Source organism: Dermacentor variabilis, chromosome 2 (genome assembly GCF_050947875.1).
Source record: "Dermacentor variabilis isolate Ectoservices chromosome 2, ASM5094787v1, whole genome shotgun sequence".
In the NCBI taxonomy this organism is placed as follows: domain Eukaryota; kingdom Metazoa; phylum Arthropoda; class Arachnida; order Ixodida; family Ixodidae; genus Dermacentor; species Dermacentor variabilis.
In genome coordinates this window covers 1,467,593-1,495,119 of record NC_134569.1, presented here as the reverse complement: position 1 = coordinate 1,495,119, position 27,527 = coordinate 1,467,593, and the positions used below count along the sequence as shown (strand labels likewise).

Below are 27,527 nucleotides of genomic sequence, written 5' to 3'. Positions count from 1 at the left end.
AAAGCTCAGAATATACCTTTGTGAATAGCATTTCTGGTTATTAAGGGAGCCTGCGAAAACGCAGACAAGGAATCGTTATGGGATAGACTCAAGTACGAAGGCACAGATGACCATTTCGGGGAGCTGCCGAGGAAGATCTATGAAGACAACCGAGAACAAATTGCATGGGAAGGCTGAAAATATAGCGGAGGGGCGGAAATTCACCGAGGACTTGAGAAAGGATGTCCTCTGTCTTTATTGCTGCTCACGCTTTATGTTAAGCGCATACAAAGACGGCTGGAAAACAGCAAATCAGGGTTTGATTTAGCATACATGCGTAATGGACAAATGGTGCAACAGAAGGTCCCCGGACTGATGTATGCGGACGGCCTAGTGCTACTAGCGGACAATGCAAGAGATTCACAGATACTTGCGAATATGTGTGGCAACGCCGCAACAACTTTAGGCCTTAAACTTAACACAGAGAAATAGGGAATTATGATCTTTAATGACGAGACGAGTAATTACGGGGTGTCAATTGAACAGCAAGTCATAATCATATTCAAGCAATACAATTACATCGGCGTAGGCATAAACGAAGGAAAGACTTACTCAAGCACTCACCAATATAAATTGAAAATAAAGGGGAAGCAGATTCAAGCAGTAATGAAATAGAGCATTTTGGGGCCACAATAGATATAAGGCGCTGCGTGGAACCCCGAAAGGAGTAATGGTTCCAGCACTAACGTTTTCAAATGCTATTATATGCTTAAAATCGGATATCTTGTCGGGGCTGAAAGATAATCAAAGATCGGTAGGCCACTTGTCTTTGAGAGGCCGCAGCAAAAGCACAAGTGAGGCAGTGCAGGGTGACATGGGTTGGGCCTGGTTCGAAGTCAGAGAAGCGTAGAGCAAAATTAGTTTTGAAGAAACACTCAGGAAAATGGATCAAAATAAATGGGCGGCTGAAGTGTCTGCACCTGAAAGGCGTGGACACAAAATGGGGGAAGTGGTCAGAAAAGTTGGCAACCAAGTACAGGGTAATTCAAAGTGTAGACAGACAACCAGGGGTCATCAGAAAGAAAGAGAGAAACAGAGACAGTATGCAGAGAAGGGAAACAAAAAAGACCATGTAAATTTACAAGAATACGAAGAAAGAAATTAAAAGGGAAAATCTGTAAATTAACCTAAAGGGAAGTTGTTGCCATTTGAGGCTGTCATGGTGCGGCATTCTTCTAGTCGGCGAAGCACCGATCAACGGGCGCCACAAGGTCGTGGGAATAGAAACCGGCGAGCAAGACGGGTATTTCCGGCCACTCGGACAAGTGGCCGAAAAAAGTCGACGACAGGTTTAAGATTATTTTTTCTTGTTGTTTGCGCGACCGTGACACCTCGGCACCTTTTTGTAGGTACCCCTGCGTATTCTCTGCCTCGCTCGGACTGAGAAGCTTGCTAAAACGGCAGGGATGCGAACGCCCCGAAATATGGGGTGTCTCTATCCAATCCCATGTCCACAAATCGGTGACAGTGTATGCGTGTCAGAGGGTTTGGCGCCGTATCGCCGGCTGCCGTCGTTTCTTCTGTGCTTGTGAACGGACAATTGAGGCCCGCCACGGACTCAAGGGCGTGCGTGTGTGCCAATGGTTTAGATTAGGTCAGTTGCGAAAGTCCGCTTCGGAGGTGGCTCCAACTCGTATCCTTTCAGAGAGGTGGCTCTTGCGTCGCGTAGGGATTTAGCTTGGATCGAGCCGCCGGCTTTCGGCGGGCGCGTTCAGTGCGTTTCTTAATCGTCTGCGCTGTCTGTAGCCGGCCTGCGCTCAGAAAAGTTGGTTTGCTGACATCATGTAATGCAGACTTGCATGTACAGAAGAGAACAACTTCCCAATCTCGAAAACTGTGGTGTCTTTGATGCCCTAAATGTGCAGCTGCCATGTTTTCGGATGCGAAGCTCATCAAAAGAAATTGAGGTATGCAAAACCAAGTCAGCTAAAGCGATAGCAACATGCTTTTTACAGGAAATAATGCTTTTACGTATAATGGCAGTATAAATTGTAGTAAACACTAGCTAAGTAAACACGCTTGGTGCGGCTTGCGTAAATATAAACGAACAGAAAGAACTCGGTGACCACAAGAAACCTCGGTTAGAACTTTATCGTGACGTACCAAGCATGAAAATTGCTTGTTCAAACACATGTGCTGTTCATGGTGCGGCTTCCTCCATTATTGCAAGTGCGCCATAGTGCAGAAAGTAGCGCAAGAATAACTTGTTGATATTTTACTCTCTTGCGCACTGCTAATGAATGTTACTTACTGGTTTACCTTTAAGTTGGTCCAACAATTTCTTAGACTTGTAAATGTGACCGAGCCGAACATCAGAGACGGAACCGTCATGTTTGCCTCACAAGTGACCATGCAGTCCCTCCGAGTGACACTCGTGTCTATCTTGGATCTGATCAGAGACATTCATTCCAAAGGAGCACATTATGTCCGGACACGAAAACTCAGCCAGGACCCCTTGGAGGTAAGAAATGAGGAAGCTTTTTGAAAGGCTACATATGTTGCATGTCTGTTGGTACAGGGACGCAAGTGTTTCGAAATGTTTCAGAGACACAGACGTCATTCCAACTTTATTTCTTTCAGAGATTTTTCGGAGTCACTACATGTTTTGGAGGGGATAAAGACCACCCTACAACCATGATTAACAGGAAGCGGTGGGCTAGTTGGTGGTCTATATTGGAACGCATCATGTAACCGCGCAAACGACAACGGACGAAGTGTTCTTGAAATTTTCCGTGAGAGCGTCTTTGGGTTGAGTTTCACTTTTGAGTAGCCTTCGCATGGATGCCTACATTTCCTAGACATTTGCATTGTTATTGCAGGATTCCATGGGTGCTGGATGTATCAGCCACGCTAAAAAAAAGTTATTTTAAACTACCAGTCTGCTGATTCGAAGCTTGTCAAAAGCGGAATAGGAAAAAACTGCCTGCGTGCTGCTCTTGATAAGTCCTGCCAGCATGAAATGCAACATAGCGTGTTTTTACAGCTGCAAAGACTGCACAGCGCAGGATTTCGGTGTGAGATGGTCACTTCGGTGCTAGAAGCCCTTGAAAAGGAAGCGCGCGGTCCATCAAAGCTCCGCCCAAGCGTAGAACCGCAACGCCGGAGACCTGTTGCCCCTCCCCCCCCCCCCCCGCCTTCCCATACTACTACCAAATCTCTCACCGCCTCAAAAATGTGGCTGAAAAATGTGAAGTCCCCGTGGTTTTCCCAGTGCCCAAGAAACTGGCGGGCATGTGCAACATGGTGCAGGAAAGGAAGAAAACAAATGAATGCAGTATCAAGCGCGTTGACAGGTTCGTCCCGTGCAGAATAGGGGTAGTGTACCAGATACCCCTCTCTTGTGGCAACAGCTACATAGGGTAGACAGCACGGTGTTTAAACGTCAGACTGCAGGAGCACCGCGCAGGGGTACAAGGATTGGCGGGGAGTGGTAAACTGGCTGACCATTGTCGCCACTGTCGTAATTGCACGCCTAGGTTCCGCGACACAAAAGTTTTGAAGATGTTTGCGTCACAACTGAGCCGGTAAATCTATGAAGCTTGCTGTATAATAATTGCAATCTGGCAGCTGCATAAGCAGCTCTTCAGTGTCACTAAGTGAAGAAGAGTTAAATTATTTACGTACAAATTTGTACCGCTCCCGCCCGCATGCCAATGTCGAGTGATGGTTTTCTGATGATTATCAAGTGTGATTATGATACATGTATATCCGTGCTTCTCCTGTGTGTTTCGTTCGTCCGTTGTCATTTGCGCAGTCACACAATGCATTCCAATATCGACTATCATGAGCTTCTCCCGCACATACAATGCGCTTTCACCTTCTTCTCATTTTGGTCACCGTCTTGAATTTCCATCTCCCGCCTTCCCCTGTTTCCCTCACGTATGCAGATTTTTAAGTCTGTACACACCTATAAAGACTTGCATCACTGGCAATGTCCTGGCAGAGCTGACTTTCGTGCTTGCTGCTGTTCAAGAAACCATGAAGGCAGGAAACAAAGAACGGCTGGCAACACATGAACAACTCCAAGCTGTGGTCAAGATAAAGCTGCCGAAGCTATATACTTCTCCAAAGAGTGATCCGGCAAAGGGAAACAGTGTATCAGATCATGGATACAGCATGCCAGCTGCACAAGATTCTGTTGTGTACTATATGTGGGGCTATCGCGTACACACTTTTTTGAAACATTAGAAGTGTACTGCATGCATCAGCAGTCGTCGGGTGCAGAGTGCCCAGGAGCTAACATGTTTAGAAACCTGGAAACTAAAATATCCACTCTACTGCAAGAAAACATTCTATGCGTGCACACCTTCTTGGATATCCTGCATTCACTCCAAAGCTGCGGTATACAAGGAGATGGATGCAGTACTCCCAAGAACACTCTAACTGCAGAACTGTTGCAGTCTTACATTGTGTTGCGAATGCATTTCGCTGCAAAAGATGCATGCAAACAGCTGACTGCCTGTGGAGCTATCGCTTCTATGAGAGAGAAAGTGAAGTTGATGTAAAGTGTTAATTGACTCCTTGGTGCATACACTCAGCCTTGGCACTTGAATCTTTTCTAAATGGAACTTATTAGTAGTAAAATATTGTCGGTATGTCGTGTATTGCAACGTGCTCTAATTTTTCTTCCTTACTTTCTCCTTCCCTCTACTTGTCTTTTTCGTAGCTGGTGAGAAACATTTAATGAAAGCCAAGATCAGTGCGTACGTGAGGCATCTTCAGATAAAATGTGCCGTTTATGTTAGGTATCTCAGCACTGAAGCGTGCTTCTTGAAGCGAAGCACCGCACCATCGTGGCGTTCAGTCGTACAAGACTAGCAGTGCGGCCTTCGTATCCCGCTTATAATGCTCAAGTGGTAGGATGGTTTGTAAATATATTCTCAAGCTTAATTTATGCGATGGTTTAAACATGCATATATGATTACTCATTACTGATGAGAAGTATGGGAGAGGCCTTTGACCTGCAGTGGGCGTTACCAGGCTGATGATGATGATATGATTACTATAGGCTCGAGTGCTAGAATAGCGCCGTCACGCCTCGGTATCGACCCAAGAAAGAGGCACGGATCAGCCCTCTCGAATGCAACAACGCAAGTGATCCAATATTGCGCAGGGACTATCGCAGCTTTTATTTAGAAGTTGTATTCAATTGGCCCTCCTCTAGCAGCTTTAGTGGAATGTCATTGATGCGAAAATGGCTTGCTTCAGCTGGCCCACATGGAGAAGTAGCCACGACCCCCTGTCGCCAGTGATAACCAACCTCAGCGCCGCCGCTGCGCTGGAGACGGGAGGGACCCGCGCCGTCGCCGTGGTGACCGCGCGCTCTTACACAATTGACCTGTGTGTCTGTGTGGCGCAATGCAAGTACGTCACATGGGTTGCCAGATGACGCCAGCAAAATATAGCCAAATGATGTCAAAATGTAGCCCAAAAATATCTATACTCAAATTTTTCCTTAGCGAAAAGTAGCCAAAAACATAGCCAAAACGTTTGATGCAGGTGTCTTATATATGTTGTAGATTATGTCGAAATCTAACCGCGTATTTTAGGCTCAAAAATTACTTCCGCTGCACGCAAGCAGCACAAGACTGGCCCCAAGATTTGCGTAAAGTATTCTAGTGAGAGCATGCGACTCAGGTGTGGATTTGGACACCTCTTATTGTTACAATGAACCGAAGGGTTTCTTTTCCGATTTACTCGTGACGTTATTCGCGTGTACTGAGCCACACTCTGAGCTAACTTTAGTTGCGCCTCGCTGTACCCGAGGCATTTGTCTATAATAGTCAGGCAAAATATTGCCTCGAGGGTCAGCTTCAGCTGTTCACGATCGCGCGCAAAAGAGGCGGCCCGACCTCAAGGAATAAGAGAGGTATGCCTTTCCTAATTTTGACTCATAAAACAAACGTGTTATTTTTCTTCCGCTCCCTTTCTTTTCCAATTTACTCGAAAACAAATTGATGCTGAGTTAGCAAATGATGCTGCTTGGAGGCATACTGGACTCTGGAGAAAACTTCAAACCATCTAGCATTTTCCTCGTGCGAAGAAGCGGCAGTTGGGACTGCAGTTCGCCTTTGTGTGGGAACAAACATGACGACCTGCTGTTCCATAACAGAGGAGGTCAATTAAAATTTACAGTTTTAATTGCCACCTGCGTTACGGTGCTGGCAATAATCCAAGTGATATTAGTATCGAAAAGAGTTGAACTGTGCAATATTTAAACATGGATTCGCTGGTAAGACTCGTGCAATATAAAAACGTGTACTTCAGTTTTTTGTAAATGCAGGCCCGAATGAGTGTGTTGCTAAATTTCTGAGGGAGGCTGTGTGCCCTACATTCAGTGCGACTTGAAAAAAAAGAATAAAGAAATTCATTACCACTAGGGGACATGCAAAATCGACTTACATAGGTCGTGCACGGCTGTCATGAAGTTAACTAGAAAGTAAATCCATTTGTCTAACAAATCCAAGCACTATAAATCAAAATAGGTAGCCAGCAGAACACCATACATACCTTTACGAACTGGCAAGAAGTCATTGCCCATCCACCACTGCGGTGTGTGCAACAATGATAAAACATGGACGTAACACTATCGCAAGCACTTGTTAGGTATATCGAACGCTTTTGTTTCTCATCACAGCTGGAAAGTACGCGTGACCAAGTACACTGTAATGACTGGTATGACGAACTAAGAGGAACTACAGCGATGATCAAGTACATGCATATAAAAGTAAGCCATAACCGCTATTACCCGTACGCGCAAAGAATGAAGAACAAAAATTGTCGCAATAGTACGGTATGAAAACCGACGAGTTATAACTTGACGTTGGCAAGGCGATCACTCACCGACCTTTGGTGAGCAATTGCCCTGCCATCTTCGCTCTGAACGAGCACCATTTTTCACATATTTCCAGAGCCTATCATTGTAATATTACGCAACGGTCAAGAAGTACCATGAAAAAATCACAACTTTCACGCAATACGTAGGTGCTTGACTAAAACAACGACGAAAAATAACATTGCGTAGAGTCCAGGTTGATACTTCTCACACTGGGGATTTACGCAAATGGAATAAATACACAATCTAGCCCCATTTTAATTATTTTCCAGTGCCACTTGGATCATATAGAACTGCAGAGCTGAAATGCGGCAGAAACTTCAACTATAGTCGGGTACCAGTTTAGAAAAAACTAGAGACTCCACCCAGATCACCGAAGCGCGACAGCCGATTGCCGTCGCGACTAAAATAATCCCGGTCAAAGAACCATTCTCCTCAAACGCGTAATTCTCGGTATAAATAAAGACTTTTATTTTTGATGACCGGTTTAGTTGTGCTCTCGCGATTGGAATGCTACAGCACATGCAGGATCACGGGGAAAAAATAACCGCGTGCCTTCTACAACACTGCGCGGCGTCTGCTATTTAGCGCAGCTGCACGGGACAAAACTACCAAGAGCAGCTCTACACGGCTTTTATGCTGATTTACACGGACACGGCACATTTACTCATTTCCTACTCGTTTTCCGAACTTAAAATGAATAAGCTGCTGCTTAACAAATACTTAAGAAAAACAGCGCATTCATCGAAACCATTACAAACCTGGGACGAGAAGACGATCGGAGTACGAAAGATACAAAAATGCTCCATTCCTTGTGGGAAATAAATACTCTTGGTTTTAAATAGCGGAAGATTTATATCTTTCTTCGTTTTGTGTTTTCACAAACTCATTTTCAAGAATGTGACAGCTTTTTTCGTTTCTTTTTGTTCTTTTTGGAAGCCTGCAGTCTCGCAAGTTCTCGTACCGTAGCGCCAGCGTTGCTCGCTGCAATCTTTCATCGCCGGATTACAGCTCAGAATAAACGTACGCGGCAAGAATGGTACAGCGTAAGCTCGCAATAATATTTGCGCCAGGGGGGCTATTCTGTAAGAGTCCACCTAGTGGACTGTCCATTTCGGCCGCTGCTGATTGGCTAGGGCCGCCCGTCTCCTCCTCTCCCGTACAGCTGCATCCAATCAGCAGTGGCCGAAATGGACAGTCCACTAGGTGGACTCTTACAGAATAGCCCCCCGGGATAGACCACCACGAATAGTTTGGGAATTCACTATGACGAGGGGCACACACACACGACAGACGCAATTCGACCCCGTTCGAAGCGCGGGCGGCCATCTTCTCCATCGGCGGGGTCACCGGCCGTCCGGCTCGTGATGTCAGTCTAGAGTGCACGCCCATTGGTGGAGTCTCGTGTGCATCCGCCTTGGAGAAGTAAACGATCCTTTTTTTTTCTCAAGTTGTACCCGACTGTAATTCTTTGCAGCCATCGCCACTCTCTGGCCAGACCAAACTTAAGTTGAAGGAGAGCTTGCAGTGTCTCATTCGACATGCGGCTTGTCAAATCATTCTTTCTCAATGAAAGCTGGCTCAACACTAGTTCGACAGCCGCGTTTAAACTAAGCAGTGAAATAGGGACGAAGCAATCTGAGACAGCAGGGGCAACATTGGATTTCCGGCGCTGTTTTTCGCGTTCCTGATGCTTGGTGATGCTTGGTGACACTAGAGCAGAATATTTCGTTTTGATCGGCAGTCGAGAATACTGCGCGTCGTTGATCATGTACACAAAGACACGAATCGTCGCGTTTCTCTTCTGAAGCCACTTGCGGGTTTTTTTCGTAAGGTTACTGAGTAAACATAACGCGGTGATTTGCGGGAGAACCAAGCTATAGGCTTTGAGGAGCCCTTGATAAACATTGAAGGACCACGGGCGAAAATGCCTCGCCACAACATGCGTGCAAATGCTTGAGCTGTTGTGTAGGTGCACGTAACGGTTGGTTGCATAGCAGTCGGCAAGGAATATGTGCTCGACATTGTCAGACCCACCGTTTTTCTTGCTGAACTGGCAGCACATGGCTACTAAACAACAGCAAAAAACTAATAGCGCTTAGCGCTGGAATGACGTATAAACATGGCACTCATGACATTACGCTATCCTCCCAGCTCCGACGTTACCTAAAAGCCCAGCCTTCGAGATTGCCTGCATATCTTGTAGTATCAATGAGCTTTGCGTGGTTCTTCGTAAACCGCCGTTCCGAATTTAGTCAGTGTTGACGTATGCCATCATTTGGTTTCTTTTGAACTCTGCTTAGTGGACCACCGTTAAGTGTATTTTTGTGCAGTGGTAATTTTTATATCAACGGTTAATTGCTCGATGTATTTCTCTTGTCGTCATCATTGATCTATATAAAATGCATGTTTGTTAGTGTTCTTGTGTTTTTATGTTTCCTTTAATTCATGTATCGTTGTCGTTCGAGAAATATTTTTTCTCTCTTTCTTCCGACTCTGACTCCTTCGCTATGTCCTCTTGAGTACGGAACGATCAACCGGCTTGCATATCCCGTCGACGACTTCGCGTCGAAGGCGAAAGGGTGACAAGCCGTGACAGAGGCTCTGGCTGGTTGCCTTAGGATAAAAACATACCGGAGCAAATATTCGCAACTAGATGATGCATCTGTATGCTGCTGCAGACATCCGGAGACAACTCAGCACATCCTCATAAAATGGAAGTGGCTCGAGCGGCCAATCGCGTGGCAATTTTGCACGTATTTGTATTATTCTTTCAGGCTCAGAGGTGCTGCTGATGATGATGTGTGGTGTTTTATGGCGCAAGGGCCAGGTTTGGCCAAAGAGCGCCATGACAAGTGGTGCTCAGAGGTGCAGTGCTGGCGTAGAGGTAGAGCACCCGCCTCGCGTTCAAGCGGACCGTGGTTCGAATCGCGGTGCCGCGTAATTTTCCACCGGATTAAAAAAAATTCGCGTGTTGATAAAATTGCATAAACAGGCGTGGAGTGTGGCCTGATCCCGATGACCAGAACCGGTAACGCATTGCCTCACCAGAGCAGGATTGGCCACCCTGGTGCAGTCTTAGGCCAAAACCTCCTATATGAACCCAACAAACAAACCCCGGCCCTCAGCCCCCAGCAGCTGCGAAGTAAGTGACCACGGCGGCGGTGAGACCTGCGACGCAGCAGAGGGTGCTAAGAATCCCTGGTTCCGGACAGGCCGCCATTGGAATCTGAAGCTGGCATAATTTAACGCTAGAACATTATGTAGTGATGCGAGTCTAGCAGTGCTGTTGGAGGAATTAGAGAGCAGTAAATGGGATATAATAGGGCTCAGTGAAGTTAGGAGGACGAAAGAAGCATATGCAGTGCTGCGAAGCGGGCACGTCCTGTGCTACCGGGGCTTAGCGGAGAGACGAGAACTAGGAGCCGGATTCCTGATTAATAAGAATATAGCTGGTAACATACAGTAATTCTATAGCATTAACGAGAGGGTGGCAGGTCTCGTTATGAAACCTAATAAGAGGTACAAATTGAAGGTCGTACAGGTGTACGCCCCTACATCAAGTCATGATGATCAGGAAGTCGAAAGCTTCTATAAAGACGTGGAATCGGCGATGGGTAAAGTTATAACGACAGAAAGCTGAGCTAGTTGGTAAGGATTCATTATGCAAAATAGAAGTGAGGCGTGCAGACAGGATACAAGAGCATAGAAGTGGACAACACGATTCGTGTTGTCCACTTCTCTACTCTTGTGTCCTGTCTGCACGCCTCACTTCTATTTTGGGTAAAGTTAAAACAAAATACACTATACTGATGGGTGACTTCAATGCCAGAAGCAGGCTGGAAACAGGCAAGAAGCAGGCTGGAAACAAATCAGTGCGGGCATATGGCATAGGCCCTAGGAATAGCAGTGGGGAGTTAATAGCAGAGTTTGCAGAAAAGAACAATAAGCGCATAATGAATACCTTCTTCCGCAAGCGGAAAAGCCGGAAGTGGACGTGGAGGAGCCCGAATGGCGAGACTAGAAATGAAATAGACTCTATACTAGGACTCTAGGACCTAGGACCAGGCAGGATTCCGTAAAGGCTGCTCAACAATATACCATATTCACACTATCAATCAGGTCATAGAGAAATGTGCGGAATATAACCAATCCTTATGTATAGCTTTCATTAATGACGAGAAAGCGTTTGAGTGAGTCGAAACCTCAACACTGATGCAGGCATTACAGAATCAGGGTATAGACGAGTCATATGTAAAAATACTGAAAGATATCTACAGCGGCTCCACAGCCACCGTTGTCCTCCATAAAGAACGCAACAAAATCGCAATAAAGAAAGGCGTCAGGCAGGGAGATACGATCTCTCCAATGCTATTCAAAGCGTGTTCACAGGAGGTATTCAGAAACCTGTACTGGGTAGAATTGGGAATTAGATTTCACGGAGAATACCTTAGTAACTTGCGATTCGCAGATGATATTGCCTTGCTTAGTAACTCAGGGGACCAACTGTAATGCATGCTCACGGACCTGGAGAGGCAAAGCAGAAGGGTGGGTCTAAAAATTAATCTGCAGGAAACTAAAGTAATGTTTAACAGTCTTGGAAGAGAACAGCAGTTTTCGATAGGTAGTGAGACACTGGAAGTGGTAGGGGAATACATCTACTTAGGACAGGTAGTGACTGCGGATCCGGATCATGAAACTCAATTAATCAGATGAATAAGAATGCGTTGAAGTGCGTTTGGCAGGCACTCTCAGATCATGAACAGCAGGTTGCCATTATCCTTCGAAAGAAAAGTGCATAACAGTTGCGTCTTACCAGTACTCACGTACGGGGCAGAAACCCGGAGGCTTACGAAAGGGGTTCTACTTAAATTGAAGACGACGCAACGGGCTATGGAAAGAAAAATGATAGGTGTAACGTTAAGGGATAAGAAAAGAGCAGATTGGGTGAGGGAACAAACACGATTTAATGATATTTTAGTTGAAATCAAGAAAAAGAAATGGGGGGGGGGGGGGCATGGGCAGGACATGTAATGAGGAGGGAAGATAACAGATGGTCATTAAGAGTTACGGACTGTATTCCAAGGGAAGGGAAGCGTAGCAGGGGGCGGCAGAAAGTTAGGTGGGCGGATGAGATTAAGAAGTTTGGAGGGACAACATGCCCACAATTAGTATATGATCGGGGTTGTTGGGGAAGTATGGGAGAGGCCTTTGCCCTGCAGTGAGCGTAACCATGCTGCTGCTGCTGATGATGATGATGATTCACGCTCGGAAAAACTTTTATATAGCACGTATTGAGCAACAGAAAGCTGTATCGGGAGTTTTTCATGTTGCACTAGAATTTTATTATTACCCCTTTTCATGTAATATTAATATTGAGACCTTTATTTAGTAATTAAGGATTATTGTGTCTCTAGGCGGAATGGAAAAAATAATCTCTGTATCTACAAGCGACGGCAAACAACACCACTTTGGTTTTGTCATTTGCTTACGTGGCATTTGTATATCTTTAAATCTTGGTGCTTGATAGCTGGGACACCGTGTGTAATGCTGGCTTTATTAGTGAACGAACAAACCTAACTCGAGGACTAAGTTGCCAGTTCGAAGTACGGATGGTTGAATAATTTTTTGATTCTGTTAACAACTAATCATCTATCTTATTAGCCTTTAATCGAATAATTGCTTTCGATGCAGCGCATTTCATCGATGAACTGATTAATTGAAGGTTTTGCAGGGCACTTTTAAAAAGCTTGAAACACAGTTATCGACTTCTGTAACACCCCATATTAATGTTTGACCGATCGAACTAAGTTTGCGACACAAGTTCAAACCCGTTTGATTAAGGATATTCTGCAACTTGTTAAAGAGTAAATATAGTTCGCACTAACTGCTTTTGAATATATAAACAAAATATGGGATAAAATAGAACTTGGTGCATAATTAAATAGATATATGGCACTAGTGAATCCCTGTACAGAACAGTTAAGCAAGAAAATTGGCAGTGGCTTAGCTCGGCTATGCCAGGATAGAAGTAGCGAAAGCTAAGACATAGCATGGTTAGCCTTGGTTAATCTTGATTGCATGTCCAGGTTGCATATTATTATTATATTATTATTTTCTGATTGCATATTATATTATATTATATATATATATATAAATATTATATTGTTCCAAACAATATAATATTTGGGAATTCATTTATCTTCAAACGTTTCATGCAATCATCATATCGATGCGATTACTAGCAGCGCTTGTAAAACCCTTGGCTACATTAGGCCTAACTTTTACTCGGCAAACAAGTCCACTAAATCATTAGCTTATGCGACACTAGTTCGTTCGAAAACGCATTACGCATCTTTTATTTGGAATCCGCATCAATCGTACCTCAGGAACAAGCTCGAGTCGGTCCAAAACAGAGCAGCCCGCTTCATCACGAAAAATTACTCACGAACTTCTAGCATCACTAACGTAAAAATATCTCTAAATCTTCCCTCGCTAGAAAATCGAAGGCTGATAGGACTTCTTTCCCATTTTCACAAGCTATATCACTGCAGGTCGTCTTTCAGCGCATGCCACATCAGGCCCGCCCATCGTATCTTCCCACGCCTTCTTCATTCCTTTAAAGTGCAGCCCGTTCTTGCGCGCACTAGCTTCTTGAGGCACTCGCCCCTCTTCCTCGCGATATATCATTGGAATATGTTACGAAATTGGAATATTGAAAGATCTGAACCTGTTTCTTTTCAGGACTCGGCCAGTATTTTTATTCATGATATTTGAGCTCTTTTAATGTTTTACTTTAAGTCCACTTTTCTCACTTTTGACCAGCGGTTCTTTCTGCAGAAGGCTAGAATTGGTGCGTCGCGCCAGTACTGTGTAATATATTCCTTTCACAAATGGACCTACTTCTGCACCACGTTTTACCCGCTAACAAGGTTTTTAAAGTCTTTAGATATGTATACGGTTTTTTTATTATTTTAACCCAGGACGGATGCTTGAACTTCGCAGAAGCTGTGGACAATATTTTGTCCCTCTTTAGACAACACGAAAAGGCTTGAATTTTACGAAGGAACTGCCTGAGGATAATTATTTACAGCTATTAAATGTCAAAATCGAGTACTGTTTAGATCGGCGTTGCTGGAGTTATGCTCCGCGTAGAAAAAAAATGGCTTCTGCCATTCGACTCGTCCTATCCAAAACTAGTAAAAAGAGGAATCGCTTTCGTCTGTCTTGAATCCGCGCTTAGAAAATTTTGTATTCACAATATGCATCGGTGTTTCGAAAACCAATAGGCCAGGCTGGCTTCAGCTGGGTTCCCGAGTTCGCTCATGACGGGATTTACGGAAAGCCTCTTGCGAAAAAATGACGAGAATGGCTGTGAGAGTTGCGGCTGAGGTGCCTCAAGAAGAGGTGAGACCGGTGGTGGCCGTGCCATATCTGTACAAGTTGTCCCACAGTTTGAGGAAGGTAGCTAGCAGGCATGGTGTTCCGCTTGTTTTTACAGTTCCTAGGAAGCTTGGAGGCCTTTGCTCTCGGATAGTAAAAGGAAAGAAAAAATAAAAAGAAAGAGGCTGCGGAGCCAAGCCTGGGCTTCATAGAGTAAAGAAGAATGTGCCATAGGGGTAGAGTACGAAATTCCCCTCTCCTGCGGTTGTTCCTATATAGGACAGACTTGGCACGGTGTGAATGAACGGATCAGGGAACATGAACGAAACGCTGAGCAAAATAAAGAGGGCCCTAATATACCAAAGCATATTAGAAACTGTTACTAGCGTTCTTGTGAGGGATACTTTTCTTACGCATGGATTCTGGCCAGTAGCAGAAGTGCGAAAGCTAGAGAATTAATGTAAGCAATTTATATCAGTAAGAAAGGTAGCTTCTGTGTTAGTGAAACGTCGTTGTCATTGTATAAGTCAGAGAAACAGTTTGTTGAAAGAGCCTTATCTTACCCTAATTGATGCTTGAGTGTGCTTGTCGCGCAGGCGCCGACTGAGGGTATATATGTACGTGTCTCTGTGAAAACATAGTGAGTGGCGTTATGTCCCATTATTCTCTCCTGTGTGCTGTGTGTGGTTTTTTAGCGCCTTAAATACAAGTGTAATTAATCAATACCAACTTGCCCAGCAAGATGTTATCGTACATCATGAGCTTCCTCGACTCGAACGACTTTTCCCACTCTTAGCAACACGGCTTTCGATAAGGTTTCTCATGTCAAAAGCAACTGGCTATTATTGTTCGTGATGTGCATACGAATTTAGACTCTAATCGACAGACTTACGCCATTTTTTTTTTAGATTTTCCAAAAGCGTTCCACAAAGTTCCACCTAGTCATTTACTACTAAAACTTTCCTATTTTAACATCTCGCCCAATATCTTGAAATGGATCGCAGGATTTATTGACTAATCGCACACAGTATCGTCACGCGGATTCTTTAACACCGTATAACACCCGAACTAACTTCTTTAAGTTTTCCTTCTTCTCCCTGCCTTCTCTTAATCTTATTAGTCGTCATTGTAGTTTTCCTCTGATGTTTACATATGTTGCATGGTATTTCTTTGTCATATATATATATATATATATATACGGGCATACCTGAATATTTATGCATTCTGCCCCTGCTGCTTGGGCCGCCAGTTGTTAAATAATTTCCCCTGCCCTACTATAACAGCCGGTGTTGCCCAGGAGTCGGTAGTGTGTCCTCTACTATTTTTAATTTACATTAATGACTTCCCGTCCGAAGTATCTTCTAATATACGCATGTTCGGCGACTACAGCGTGATTTTCGGCACTGTTACTAATATCACTGACCAAGAACTCCTTCAGGATGTCTTTAAAAGCAGTAAGAAATGGTGCGACGGTTGGTTAATGGAACTTAACCCTGATAAATGTAAACACCTATTTTTCCACCGCCGCCGTCATTCGCTTGATTTCCGATACGCAATAGCCAATATCCTTGTACAGTCAGTCCTATCACATAAATACTTAGCTGTCACCCTATCTAATGATTTGTCCTGGGCCCCGCCCATTGCTAATGTAATTTCGTCTGCTAATAAGATGCTTGGGTTCTTCCGTTATCTCCGCCACGCCCTCAACACGTAAAATTGCTAGCATACAAAACTCTTGTCATATCGAAGTTAGAATACGCATCACCCATTAGGAACCTGCATCACGCCTGCCTTAATAATGCACTTGAGTCACTTCAAAACAAAGGAGCCCATTTTATTCACTCTTCTTATTCATACGACATCAGTGTATCATCCTCGAAAGCGGAATCGGGTTTATTACAACTTTCACTCCGTTGCCGTATTGCCAGTCTTTGCTTATTTCACCCGTGCTTATTTCGCCCGTGCTGCATCACATTCTCCTGCCGGCTCCAGCGCACCGAATGGGGGGGCCGGAGCCAAACCTGCCAGCGCACGCAATCTCTGAGGCCATGCAGTGACCATCAGGTCTCATCCACCCGCCGCTTCATCTGTGGTGGCGGCGTGTGCTCACTTGAGCCCGCCTTTCGTGAACCGATGCCCTTGCGCCATTCACAGCCTCTACCGCCAGAGATCATTGCTGCTCTCTTTGCCTCGCCACGGACTAAACCTGGACTGCCTAACAGATCCCATAAACTGCTAAATTAAAATTAAATTATGGGGTTTTAAGTGCCAAAACCACTTTCTGATTATGAGGCACGCCGTAGTGGAGGACTCCGGAAATTTGGACCACCTGGGGTTCTTTAACGTGCACCTAAATCTAAGTACACGGGTATTTTCGCATTTCGCCCCCATCGAAATGCGTCCGCCATGGCCGGGATTTGATCCCGCGACCTTGTGCTCAGCAGCCCAACACCATAGCCACTGAGCAACCACGGCGGGTCCCATGAACTGCTGCTGCACGTGTCCATAGTGGGGCTTTTTCTTGAAGCGCTTCACTTCTATATATTCTGCAGTCGCCCTACACGCTAGGGGGGCTAGCGCGGAGGCTGTGTAGTCGTCCCCATCGCCACCGATGCAGGCTCTACACTGGCGTGAAATAAGGGCGACGCGTGCACCCTAATGTGACCGGGACCCGGGTGGTCGTTCGGCTCTATGAAACCATCGACACCATGGCTGGCCGACTGCTGTCAATCGTGGCCGCGGCGGCTTCCTTTCCCCAGCCGCATTCACATATATTTCGGGCTCGCGTCTGCCTTAAATCCACTGAAATCTCGTTGCCACCTTCGTCGCCTGGCGATGAAACGCTCAAGAGCTTTCGTTGTATTTTTAAGTGCTCCTATTGGTTAGTAAAAGCGATTTTATTGACAGACATATGTGTAATCGCAACGCAGTTCTGTCAGCCATTTGCACCCTTCTGAAAGCACATGCGCTTCAGAAGTAGCAGTAGCTCCGATGAAGCACGTGCTCGTACAGAGAAACTCAGCCTTCAACGCTGCTGCATCGGCACCGAAATTGATGACCTAATGGTTTGTATCATACGGTACTGGCGGAAGGCGCATATTTTTCTTTGCTGTAATGGCTGGCCACTGACGCCGTTGTGAGAATTGGTTGACATGCTGGCAATAACTGACAGCCTCTAAGTGCTTCATGATTTTACGTTCACATTGTAAACGACGCTTCAAGCATCGCAAATCATAATCGGGCCCCTTACGCAGTAACTAACAAATACACGTTAAACAATGGTGCTGCATATTAAACAACGAAAACAGGCCGAAAAAAAACCTTTTCGAGGGCTCCTTACCAATGCGGCATTACGATATTTCGCACGTGAGTCCGGCTCTCCTCAGTCTCTGGGTAGAGGAGCTTCGAGTATACCAGGGCCGCCGGTGCACTCATTATGGAGGCTGTCACCAGATGGCCGGCACTCACCTGCGCATCATAGCAGAGGTGACATTTTTCGCTGTCGCTGAGCCAAGGGCGAAGGTACACTCTCAGTCACATTTGAGATAATATCCCGCATATAACCAGTATTTTTTTTTATTTCAGTAGAAAAGTAAGCATATAAGCGGCCTTCAAAATCGGGCCTTAAAGGGACACTCAAGGCAAATACTGAGTGGACGTGGACACTTAAAATACCATTTTGTAAACCTCGCAGCTTTTGTTTCGTGCCAAGAATATGACGGGACGAGTGAAATTTTCTTTCGTCTTATTATGCAATGCAATTATCTTTTTATTAAGAATGGTTGGTGTATTAGTGACAGAACTGTAATGAGTGTCTGCGTCATCGGGCTGGTACTTGAATGACATGGGGGAGTCGTAAATTGTGTAATGCATTTACCTCAATGTCTCAATTATTAAATCTCCGTTCGCGATAATACTGACGCCTTAGATGTTCTCGAGCATCAATCTATCGCTTTAGCGTGGCTTAATATTTGCCTTTAGTGTCCCTTTAACCGTGATCGACCCTTAAAAGGAAGAACCGCATATGTGAAGCACTGTGAGAAATGGAACCAAGAGCGTTCGTCACCTCATGTCACGATTCTCACTTCCCGTCTCCCACCACCTGCACTGCCGCCGCCGCTATCACCTCCCTCTTGTCACCTTCATAGCCACCGCCAAGGCCGCCGGCGCCGCTTTTACCCTCTCTCTCATCCTATTTCCAGGCACTGCAGCGCGCCGAGTCAAGGCGAAAGGGAAATGTAAGTGCCTTATAACTCGCGGACAACTTTCTGTGGCTATAAAGGGAAAGCTACGGGCGCGTGGCTGCTGCACAAGTATTACGGCGCCAAGTAGTCCGCCAGCGCTTGACAGTGCTTTTGGTTGCTCGGAACAGACGCTAAATCGACGCACCTTCCACGTTTGACGGTTTCGCATTTCCCCAGACGCGGAAAGGAAAAGCCGGAAAATAATCAGACCTTTACACTAATTGGTGTGTTCTCTTTTATTTAACTGTTGCTATTAAGGTGTTTGCTTTCTCTTCCCCAGCCTAAACTACCGCGAAATAAAACGTGGGACTTCTTTAGGGACCGTTTTCACTTGTGCGCGCTTTACCTCCATAGCTTTCCCTTCGTAGCCTCAAAAAGTTGTACGCGAGTGATAGAATATGAGCCGAGAGAGAGAAAAAGGACGTGGGCCAGCACCTCCTAGATAGCAAGGCTGTGCACTCTGCTTTATGTCATCATGCTACTTGAACCGCAATTATCTTTGCCGAGTCCGGCGTGACGAAAGCGGCGACTTCAAAATCACCGCGGCTTGCTCGGGAGCGTCCCCATTAGATTCTATGGCACTCGGGTAAGGTAGTATTCGCGTACTGAAGTGCACCAGCGTTGTGCTATCTAGGAGGCGTTGATTGGGCAGGCGAAGGGGAGATGAAAGGAGTGCAGCTAGAGACGGCGTTCAAATCGGATCGTATCTTGCATATTTCAGTCCGTTCTCTTCCTTTCTCGCCTGCTGAGCGATGTTCAGGTGTCAGCCCCGCACTAGAAAGTTACCATGCGGTCAGGATGCTTTGCCTTTCCCTATCAACCAGTATTTTTCTCCATGTAGTTGCAGTTTGTTGTGTTCGCGCGTTTGAAGTGGCACGAGCGTCAAGTGCGCTCTTGTTTCCGGCGCAGCAGCTCCGGTAGTCCACTTCCAGAGACGACCGGGGGCGAAATTCAAAATAACTCAGGAAAAAATAGAATTGCACAGTACAAAATTCACGGGCTTCATTGTAGGTATATCAGACCATAAGTTTAGTTATAAGTCGGATTACTGAAGTGTCTGGCATAATAAGGATTAATTAGAAATTACAGATTACCACACACCAAAGCATAAAAACGCAGACTTTAAGACCCGCCACGTGAGCACGACTTTGCCGAAATTCGTGGAAACCCGGAAGTAGAAGGCGGTTGTAGTGACGTCAATAATGGCCTCCATCCCAAAAATGTGGCATTGTATTTAACCGTCTAATTAATGGAAAGCAGATGCCTGGCACAGACTGCCTAGCAGGGAGGATATGATGTCACTCCCCCCTCTCGCTTCTCTCCCTGCGCTCACCTGCGCGCTCGCTCACTTGCTCGCAACAGCTGCGCACGAGCTCGTTAAATGTTCTGACGTCCGCACCGGGGAACAAGGTGCGCTTCGTCTGCCGCTCGCTAGGGGGCTACGTACCACCAGGTGATGTTTGCAATCGGCATTAGTAAGAGGCGATTGGAGGACTGGTGGAAGAAAAGTAGGGAAATGACAAAATACGGAGACGTACAAAAGCACAGTACGCAATAGGGGATCAGAAAATTTGGGCCTGGTAGTTCATAGCGTTTTTTTTCATTGTTTAACCTAGAAAGGACATTAGGCAGTATAATAGCAAGAGCTTGGTGGCGCAACCCACCGCCCCGTTCCAAAGGGGACGCTCACAACATCCATCCATCCATCCATCCAGGCTCGCTGTGCTTCCTCCTCGCCGGCATATCATGCCAGGGAAAAGACGTTCGGTCACTTAACTATAGTGAACTACATAGAAGGATTTCTAGCGGCGGGACCGAAGGGTGCTCCCCTTGCTTGCCCCTGTCCCCGCTTGTGGCGAAAGTAGCGGCGGCGCTGTCATCGCCCACTCTTGCCATTTAGTTCGCTATGCGGCATGGCCGGCGTGACTTTTTCCGTGTCGTCTGCTTGTTTATCCTCGTGAAACAGCTAAAGAAGCAGCGTCTACGCCATTGTTACGCACCAGGTTGCACAATTGGATATGCACGTGTTCAAGAAAGTTTTGAGTTGTCTGTTTGTAAAGCCCCGAAAGACGAAGAACGACGAATTCTATACGAGTGTAACCTCCATCGGCTTGATAAGCCGCTTGACGCCAACTGCGCTGTGCGCGAGTTGCACTTTATTGCGAGAGACTACTTGAACACCATCAATAGTATTGAAGTTCGAATGCCAAGGGAAACGCCAACGCTTGCCCCTTATGCGGTTCCGACAATTTTGCCAAACCTGCCTGCATATTTGACACGAAAAACTTGCGCTCCGCAAAGCGGCGTTAATTTGCATTGATGGCCTTAGCTGTTTCCATCTGGGAAACAAGGCATCTGACAGCTCATTGGACGATCTTCGGTGGACGATGGTGACGTCAGCAACCATAAGCCTACTAAAGAACCGACACGACGATGGGTACAGCAGAGGGCACGGCACTTGTCAAGCTGGCAGGATGGCTAAACCACCGCTGCTACCTTTGCAGGCTGGTGCACAGAATTATGCAGTTTGTTGGAAAAGCGACAACAGATTCTTGACTGTCGTGCCGTGCCCTCGCATGTGTTGGTCCATTGTGGTGGACTGTTGGTCGACCTTATCGCTATTGTTAACTTCAGGGGATGTAGAGGAAAACCCGGGCCCGAAGACTGCTGAATTGTTACAACAAATCTTGGATAATCAGAAAGAATCTCATGACAAGATGAACACGATTAGAAAACAAGTCGCTGAACTTAATATGAAGGCTGAAATAATGAACAGACATCTCACGGCCGTGCAGGAAATGCAAAAGAAAATTGAGAGACTAGAAAACATAGTTCAACAACAAGCTGAACGACTAGCGGATTATGAAAACAGAAGCAAAAGAAATAATCTACTAGTTTTCGGTGTTCCCTAGGCCAGAAGTGAGAACGAAACAGATTTGCGGAAAGTTGTCGTAGATAACTTTCTCGGAAGCTTGTTGGGGGTAGAAAGTAAATCGATAGAAAGAATTCATCGCATTCGTAAACAAAGACAAGGCCGGGTAAGACCAGTAATTATGAAGTTCATGGATTATCGCGAAAAGGAGACAGTGATGCGCAACTGTAAAAAACTAAAGGGCACTTCTTTTAGTATCAACAATTACTACTCAAAAGAGAACGTTGATCTGAGAAAGAAATTATGGGAAAGTAGTGCGCCGGACCGAGCTAAGGGGGCACGGGTATCACTGGTGTATGATAAACTAAAGCTAAATGAACGCATGTTTGTTTGGGATCAAGAGCAAAATGAATGACGTCTGTATAAAAGCCGGAGTGACAAGATCGATAAAGACGAAACAACTCCAACAGCAAGTGCGCATGACCGGCATGAATCCTTTGACTCGGATAGTTCTGCCAGCAGTTCAAGAAAACCGTCCCACTCATAGTTTCGAATTATTGTGGAAAACGCTCGTAGCATCGCTAATAATGTCACAGAACTAGAATATACTCTACTGGCGCATAGTCCCCATGTAATATTACTTACAGAAACATGGCTGCGTGAGGGAATACGCAGTGATTGCATTGTTCCTTTCGGGTACAAATTCTTTAGGTGGGACAGAGATTCACGAGGTGGTGGTGCCGCCATCATAGTTAAAAATTCCGTCCAAGCTTCTACGATTGAATGTAATGTTCCCGTAAGTGTATGGTGTAAGCTTACATCCGAAAACAGAATGTACTTCATTGGCGTAGTATACAGACCACCTGCGTCTTCCCCAGCGTTTCTGGATCTGCTAAGCGAATTCTTGGTTGACCACGTTAACAGGAACACGAGGCTGATAATGGCTGTAGAGTTTAATTTTCCGCACATTAACTGGCAAAGTTTATTGCACGGCGGGACAGAAACAGTTAGCTCGCAGGAAAGCTCTTGGAAATAAAATTTTGTAATGGCTTGGAACAAATTGTGCAAGAACCAACCAAGGTTACAGAAAAATCAAATTCAGTATTGGATCTTGTTTTTCTATCGCACAACATAATAGATTATGCATTAGATATATTGGAGGGCATATCAGACCATAAAATACTGTCTTTAAACATACCGACCAGTGTGTGCAGTGTAGGGAGACCATTTCTCCCGGTAAAAGTAAAAGACTTTAAAATGCAGATGACGCCACCATCATCGATTTTTTTAGAATTACAGTTTAGTTACTTCGAGCAGGCATCGAAGTGCGAGCCTGTGGAGCAACTGTGGCAAAGATTTAACAGTAGCATCACAACTTGCGTCGAGCGCTTTGTTCCAACTCGTATTAAGAAAACGCGCAAACGAAACCCCTAGATAACACGCAGCATTATCCATATCAAACGGAAAATTAAACGACTACGAAAACAGTAAGTGAGAGCGATGGAAGTGGCAGTTATAAAAGTTGAGATGAAAGAAGCTCTTGTGAAATCGAAAAAAACAGTTCTTTGATCACACGCTTGCCAACTTTCTTAAAAGTTCACCACACAAATTTTGGCGTTACTTCAGTGAAAGAAAGGAAAAAATTGAACAGATCGAACATGGAGGAAAAGTCCTGACACGAGTTGAAGACTTAGCTGATATTTTCAATCGCTTCTTTCAGTCTGTTTATACAACAGACAAATGTGATAAGATAGGCGAATACATGAACGGCGACATGAGGACTGCAATGGAACCAGTTATTATCAGCCGTGAAGGTGTTTATAATTGCTGCTTGAAGTAGACGCGAAGAAGAGAAGCGGACCGAATGGTCTTTCAACTCAATTTTTGAAACGATATGCCGAATGGGTTTCCTTTTACTTAGAGATAATATTTGCGAAGTCAATTGAAACTCATTCACTTCCACAAGACTGGCGCAATGCAATAGTAATGCCTGTTTTTTAAAGATGGCAACCGTACGCAAGTAAACAATTACCGACCCATATCCTTGGCGTCAGTTTGCTGCAAGGCCCTAGAACACGTTATTGCAAAGCATATTATTAGTTTTGTTGACACTAACGAGTTACTTTCCACAATCCAGCATGGATTTAGGAGTGGCCTTTCTACGGTGACACAGTTAGCAGAAACGCTGCATGATTTCTACTCGAACATGGGTGCATCCACACAAACAGACGTAATAAGTGTTGATTTTAGGAAAGGTTTCGATAAGTTTTCTCACCATAAATTGCTTTTTAAGCTCCATAAAATAGGAATAGGCAAAGAAGTAATACAATGGATAGAGGCCTATTTATCGATGCGTCTACAGTCTGTAAGGATTGAGGATTGCATTTCAAGTCCATTTCGTGTGTACTATGGGGTTCCCAAAAGTTCCGTTTTGGGACCAATACTGTTTTTGTTGTTTGTTAATGATATCGGTGCACTAGTTGAACCGACTGTTAAAATGAAACTTTTTGCTGATGATTGTTTGATTTATTCCCCAATAGGTTGTGAAGCTGACTAAATTAATCTGAATAGACGTTTACAGGCATTAGACGAGTGGTGTTTAAAATGGGACATGGGCATAAACTATAGCAAAACAACATTTACGCATATTCGCTCAAGTAGGAGCGAACTTTCCTTCATATACGACATCGGAAACCATCCTCTCAATAATGCAGCTTCTTCCAAATACATAGCAGCCAGTACTATGCACACCTTGCAATGGCATACACACATTGATAATATATGTTCCAAGGCAAACCAAAAACTATACTTTTTAAAGAAAAAACTAGAATGCACTACACGGGACGCGTAATTAACAGCCTAAAAAACTTTTGTACGACCAGTCTTGGAGCACGATTGTGTTGCGTGTGGTGCCCTCATCAAAAAGTCCCGAAAGCAAAAATAGAAAAATGCAATGATTGGCAGTCCATTTCATATGCGCAAAATATCGACGCATAGAGTCTGTTACAGCCTTGTTAAAATCTTGTGAACTAGAGCCTCTGGAGCAAAGCAGACGCAAGCACAGGCTAAATTTTCTTTTTAAAATAATGAGTGGGTGAACAAAAATAAACAAGGATCTATATCCACAACCTCCAGGAAGGAGTTGCGATCGTCTCAACAATACCAGAACTATTCAACCTTATCTAACACGTGCTGATGCTTTTCGTTTCTCCTTTTTTCCTGACACGATTGAAAAGTGGAACAGATTGCCTAATGCAGTTGTGAGCAACGAGGGCTCTGCCGAATTTGAAAATGGTTAGATACTTTCTTTTGCGAGGATCTATACTAAATATTTGCTACGAGCATTTTTGTTGATTTTTCTTTGTATAACTACTGTTCTTTGCTCCTTTCTTTTCTCGTTGTTGCTGTTAACTACCAAGAGTGCCAGTGAATTTGTATGTTACATAGAAAGAAAATTATGTATCATGTATTCTTCACACATCACCCTGCCTGTAATGACACCAAGAACGGGGTTGACAGTATCAAATAAATAAATAAGTAAATCTTGCCAAATGCGTCATTGGTTAAAACACTCAAGCGAAAGTTGCAAGCTCGCTTTTGACAGTTGAAGATCAGACTGCTAGTTCGTACCAGCAGCAGTAGTTGATTGACTTCTTGCTTGATGAGGGAGATCTTGAAAGCGCCGAAGGTTCGCTTGATAGCAGCTCTCTGACTGTACCGGATCATCATCATCATCATCATCATCATCATCATCAGCCTGGTGACGCCAGCTGCAGGATAAGGGCCTCTCCCATACTTCTCCAACTACCCCGGTCATGTACAAATTGTGGCCATGTCGTCCCTGCAAACTTCTTAATCTCATCCGCCCACCTAACTTTCTCCCGCCTCCTACTACGCTTCCCTTCCCTTGGAATCCAGTCCGTAACCCCTAATCACAATCGGTTATCTTCCCTCCTCATTACATGTCTTGCCAATGCCCATTTCTTTTTCTTGGTTTCAACTAAAATGTCATTAACTCGCGTTTGTTCCCTCATCCAATCTGCTCTTTTCTTATCCCTTAACTTTACACCCATCATTCTTCTTTCCATAGCTCGTTGCGTCGTCCTCAATTTAAGTAGAACCCTTCTCTTAAGCCTACAGGTTTCTTCCCCGTAAGTGAGTACTGGTAAGACACAGCTGCTATACACTTTTCTCTCGAGGGATAATGGCAACCTGCTGTTAATGATCTGAGAATGCCTGCCAAACGCAACCGGGCCAATCCTCATTCGTCTTATTATTTCAGTCTCATGATCCGGATCCACGGTCACTACCTGCCCTAAGTAGATGTATCCTCTTACCACTTCCAGTGCCTCGCTACCTATCGTAAACTGCTGTTCTCTTCCGAAACTGCTATACATTTATTTAGTTTTTTCAAATTAATTTTTAGACCCGCCCTTTTGCTTTGCCTCTCCAGGACAGTGAGCATACATTGCAGTTGGTTCCATGAGTTACTAAGCAAGGCAATATGATCAGCGAATCGCAAGTTACTAAGGTATTCCCCATTAACACTCACCCCCAATTGTTTCCGATCCAGGTCTCTGAATACCTCCTGTAAACACGCTGTGAATAGCATTGAAGAGATCGTATCTCCCTGCCTGGCGCCTTTCTTTATTGGGATTTTGTTGCTTTTTTATGGAGGACTACGGTGTCTGTGGAGCCGCTATAGATATCTTTTCGTATTTTTACATACGGCTAGTCTACACCCTGATTCCGTAATGCATCCATGACTGCTGAGGTTTCGACAGAATCAAACGCTTTCTCGTAATCAATGAAAGCTATATATAAGGGTCGGTTATATTCCGCACAGTTCTCTCACCTGATTGGTAGTGTGAATTTGGCCTATTGTTGAGTGGATTTTACGGAATGCTGCCTGGTCCTTTGGTTGACAGAAGTTCCTGATTCTATTTGCGAGTACCTTAGAAAATAATTTGTAGGCAACTGAGGGTAAGCTGATCGGTCTATAATTGTTCAAGTCCTTGGCGTCCCCTTTCTTATGGATTAGGATTATGTTAGCGTTCTTCCAAGATTCCGGTACGCTCGAGGTCATGAGGCATTGCGTATACAGGGTGGCCAGTTTTTCTAGAAGAACCTGCCTACCATCCCTCAACAAAGATGCTGTTACCTGATCCTCCCCAGCTGCCTTCTCCATTTGCATAGCTCCCAAGGCTTTCTTTACTTCTCCCGGCGTTATTTGTGGGATTTCAAGTTCCTCTAGACTATTCTCTTTTCCATTATCGTCGCGGGTGGCACTGGTACTGTATAAATCTGTATAGAACTCCTCAGCCACTTGAACTATCTCATCCATGTCAGTAATGATATTAACAGCTCGTAGACTGGTATCCCCGCCAGACCGAAAATTAAACAACAGACAAGCAGTCGCGTGGAGACGACTACAACCTTATACGTATCCGCACCAGGTTATGGCGAAACACATGTTCTCCGAGGCCAGGAGCGATAGATGTAATCTTTGTAGGGCGAGAGGGACCCTCGACCACATAATATGCGAATGTCCATACTATCCCGGGGGAACGCACAAACTAGGTAGTAGAGACACCTGGGAGACTCTGCTGCGCAGCTGGGACTCTGAGCTCCAGGTCCGGCTCGTCCAACTGGCTGAAGAGGCTGCTGGGACCCAAGACCTCCCAGCCTGCATCTGAGGTGGCGGCACCCGCCCCCTGACCTGCGTGTCCGGGGGTGGATACAGACCACCTTATTCGTTGGACAATAAAGCTTATTCTATCTATGCCAGCTGTGTCTGTTAACGCATACGTCTGATTCTTGCCAATTACTGGTTTCTTCTTCATTCCTTTTAGGCTTCCTCCGTTCCTGAAGGCATGTTCAATTCTATACATATTATACTTCCTCATGTCAGCTGTCTTACGCTTGTTGATTAACTTGGAAAGTTTTGCCAGTTCTGTTCTAGCTGTAGCCTTGAGAAGCTTTTGTACATTGGCGTTTCTTGATCAGATCTGTCGCCTCCTGCGATGGCTTACTGGTATCCTGTCTAACGGAGTTACCACCAACTTCTACTGCACACTCCCCAATGATGCCGATAAGACTGTCGTTCATTGTTTCAACACTAAGGTACTCTTCCTGAGTAAAAGCCGAATACCTA

At 45.0% G+C, this 27,527-nt stretch overlaps 1 protein-coding gene across 1 annotated transcript in view; it reads right to left on the bottom strand.

The window, feature by feature from the left end:
• The window catches only part of LOC142570245 (putative transporter YutK), a 518,716-nt gene that overhangs the window by 160,801 nt on the left and 330,388 nt on the right, over positions 1-27,527 (bottom strand). Inside the window, exon 7 of the mRNA XM_075678647.1 lies at positions 17,598-17,725. Within this exon, the coding sequence (XP_075534762.1) occupies positions 17,598-17,725 (128 nt within the window). The remainder of the gene's footprint in view (positions 1-17,597; positions 17,726-27,527) is intronic.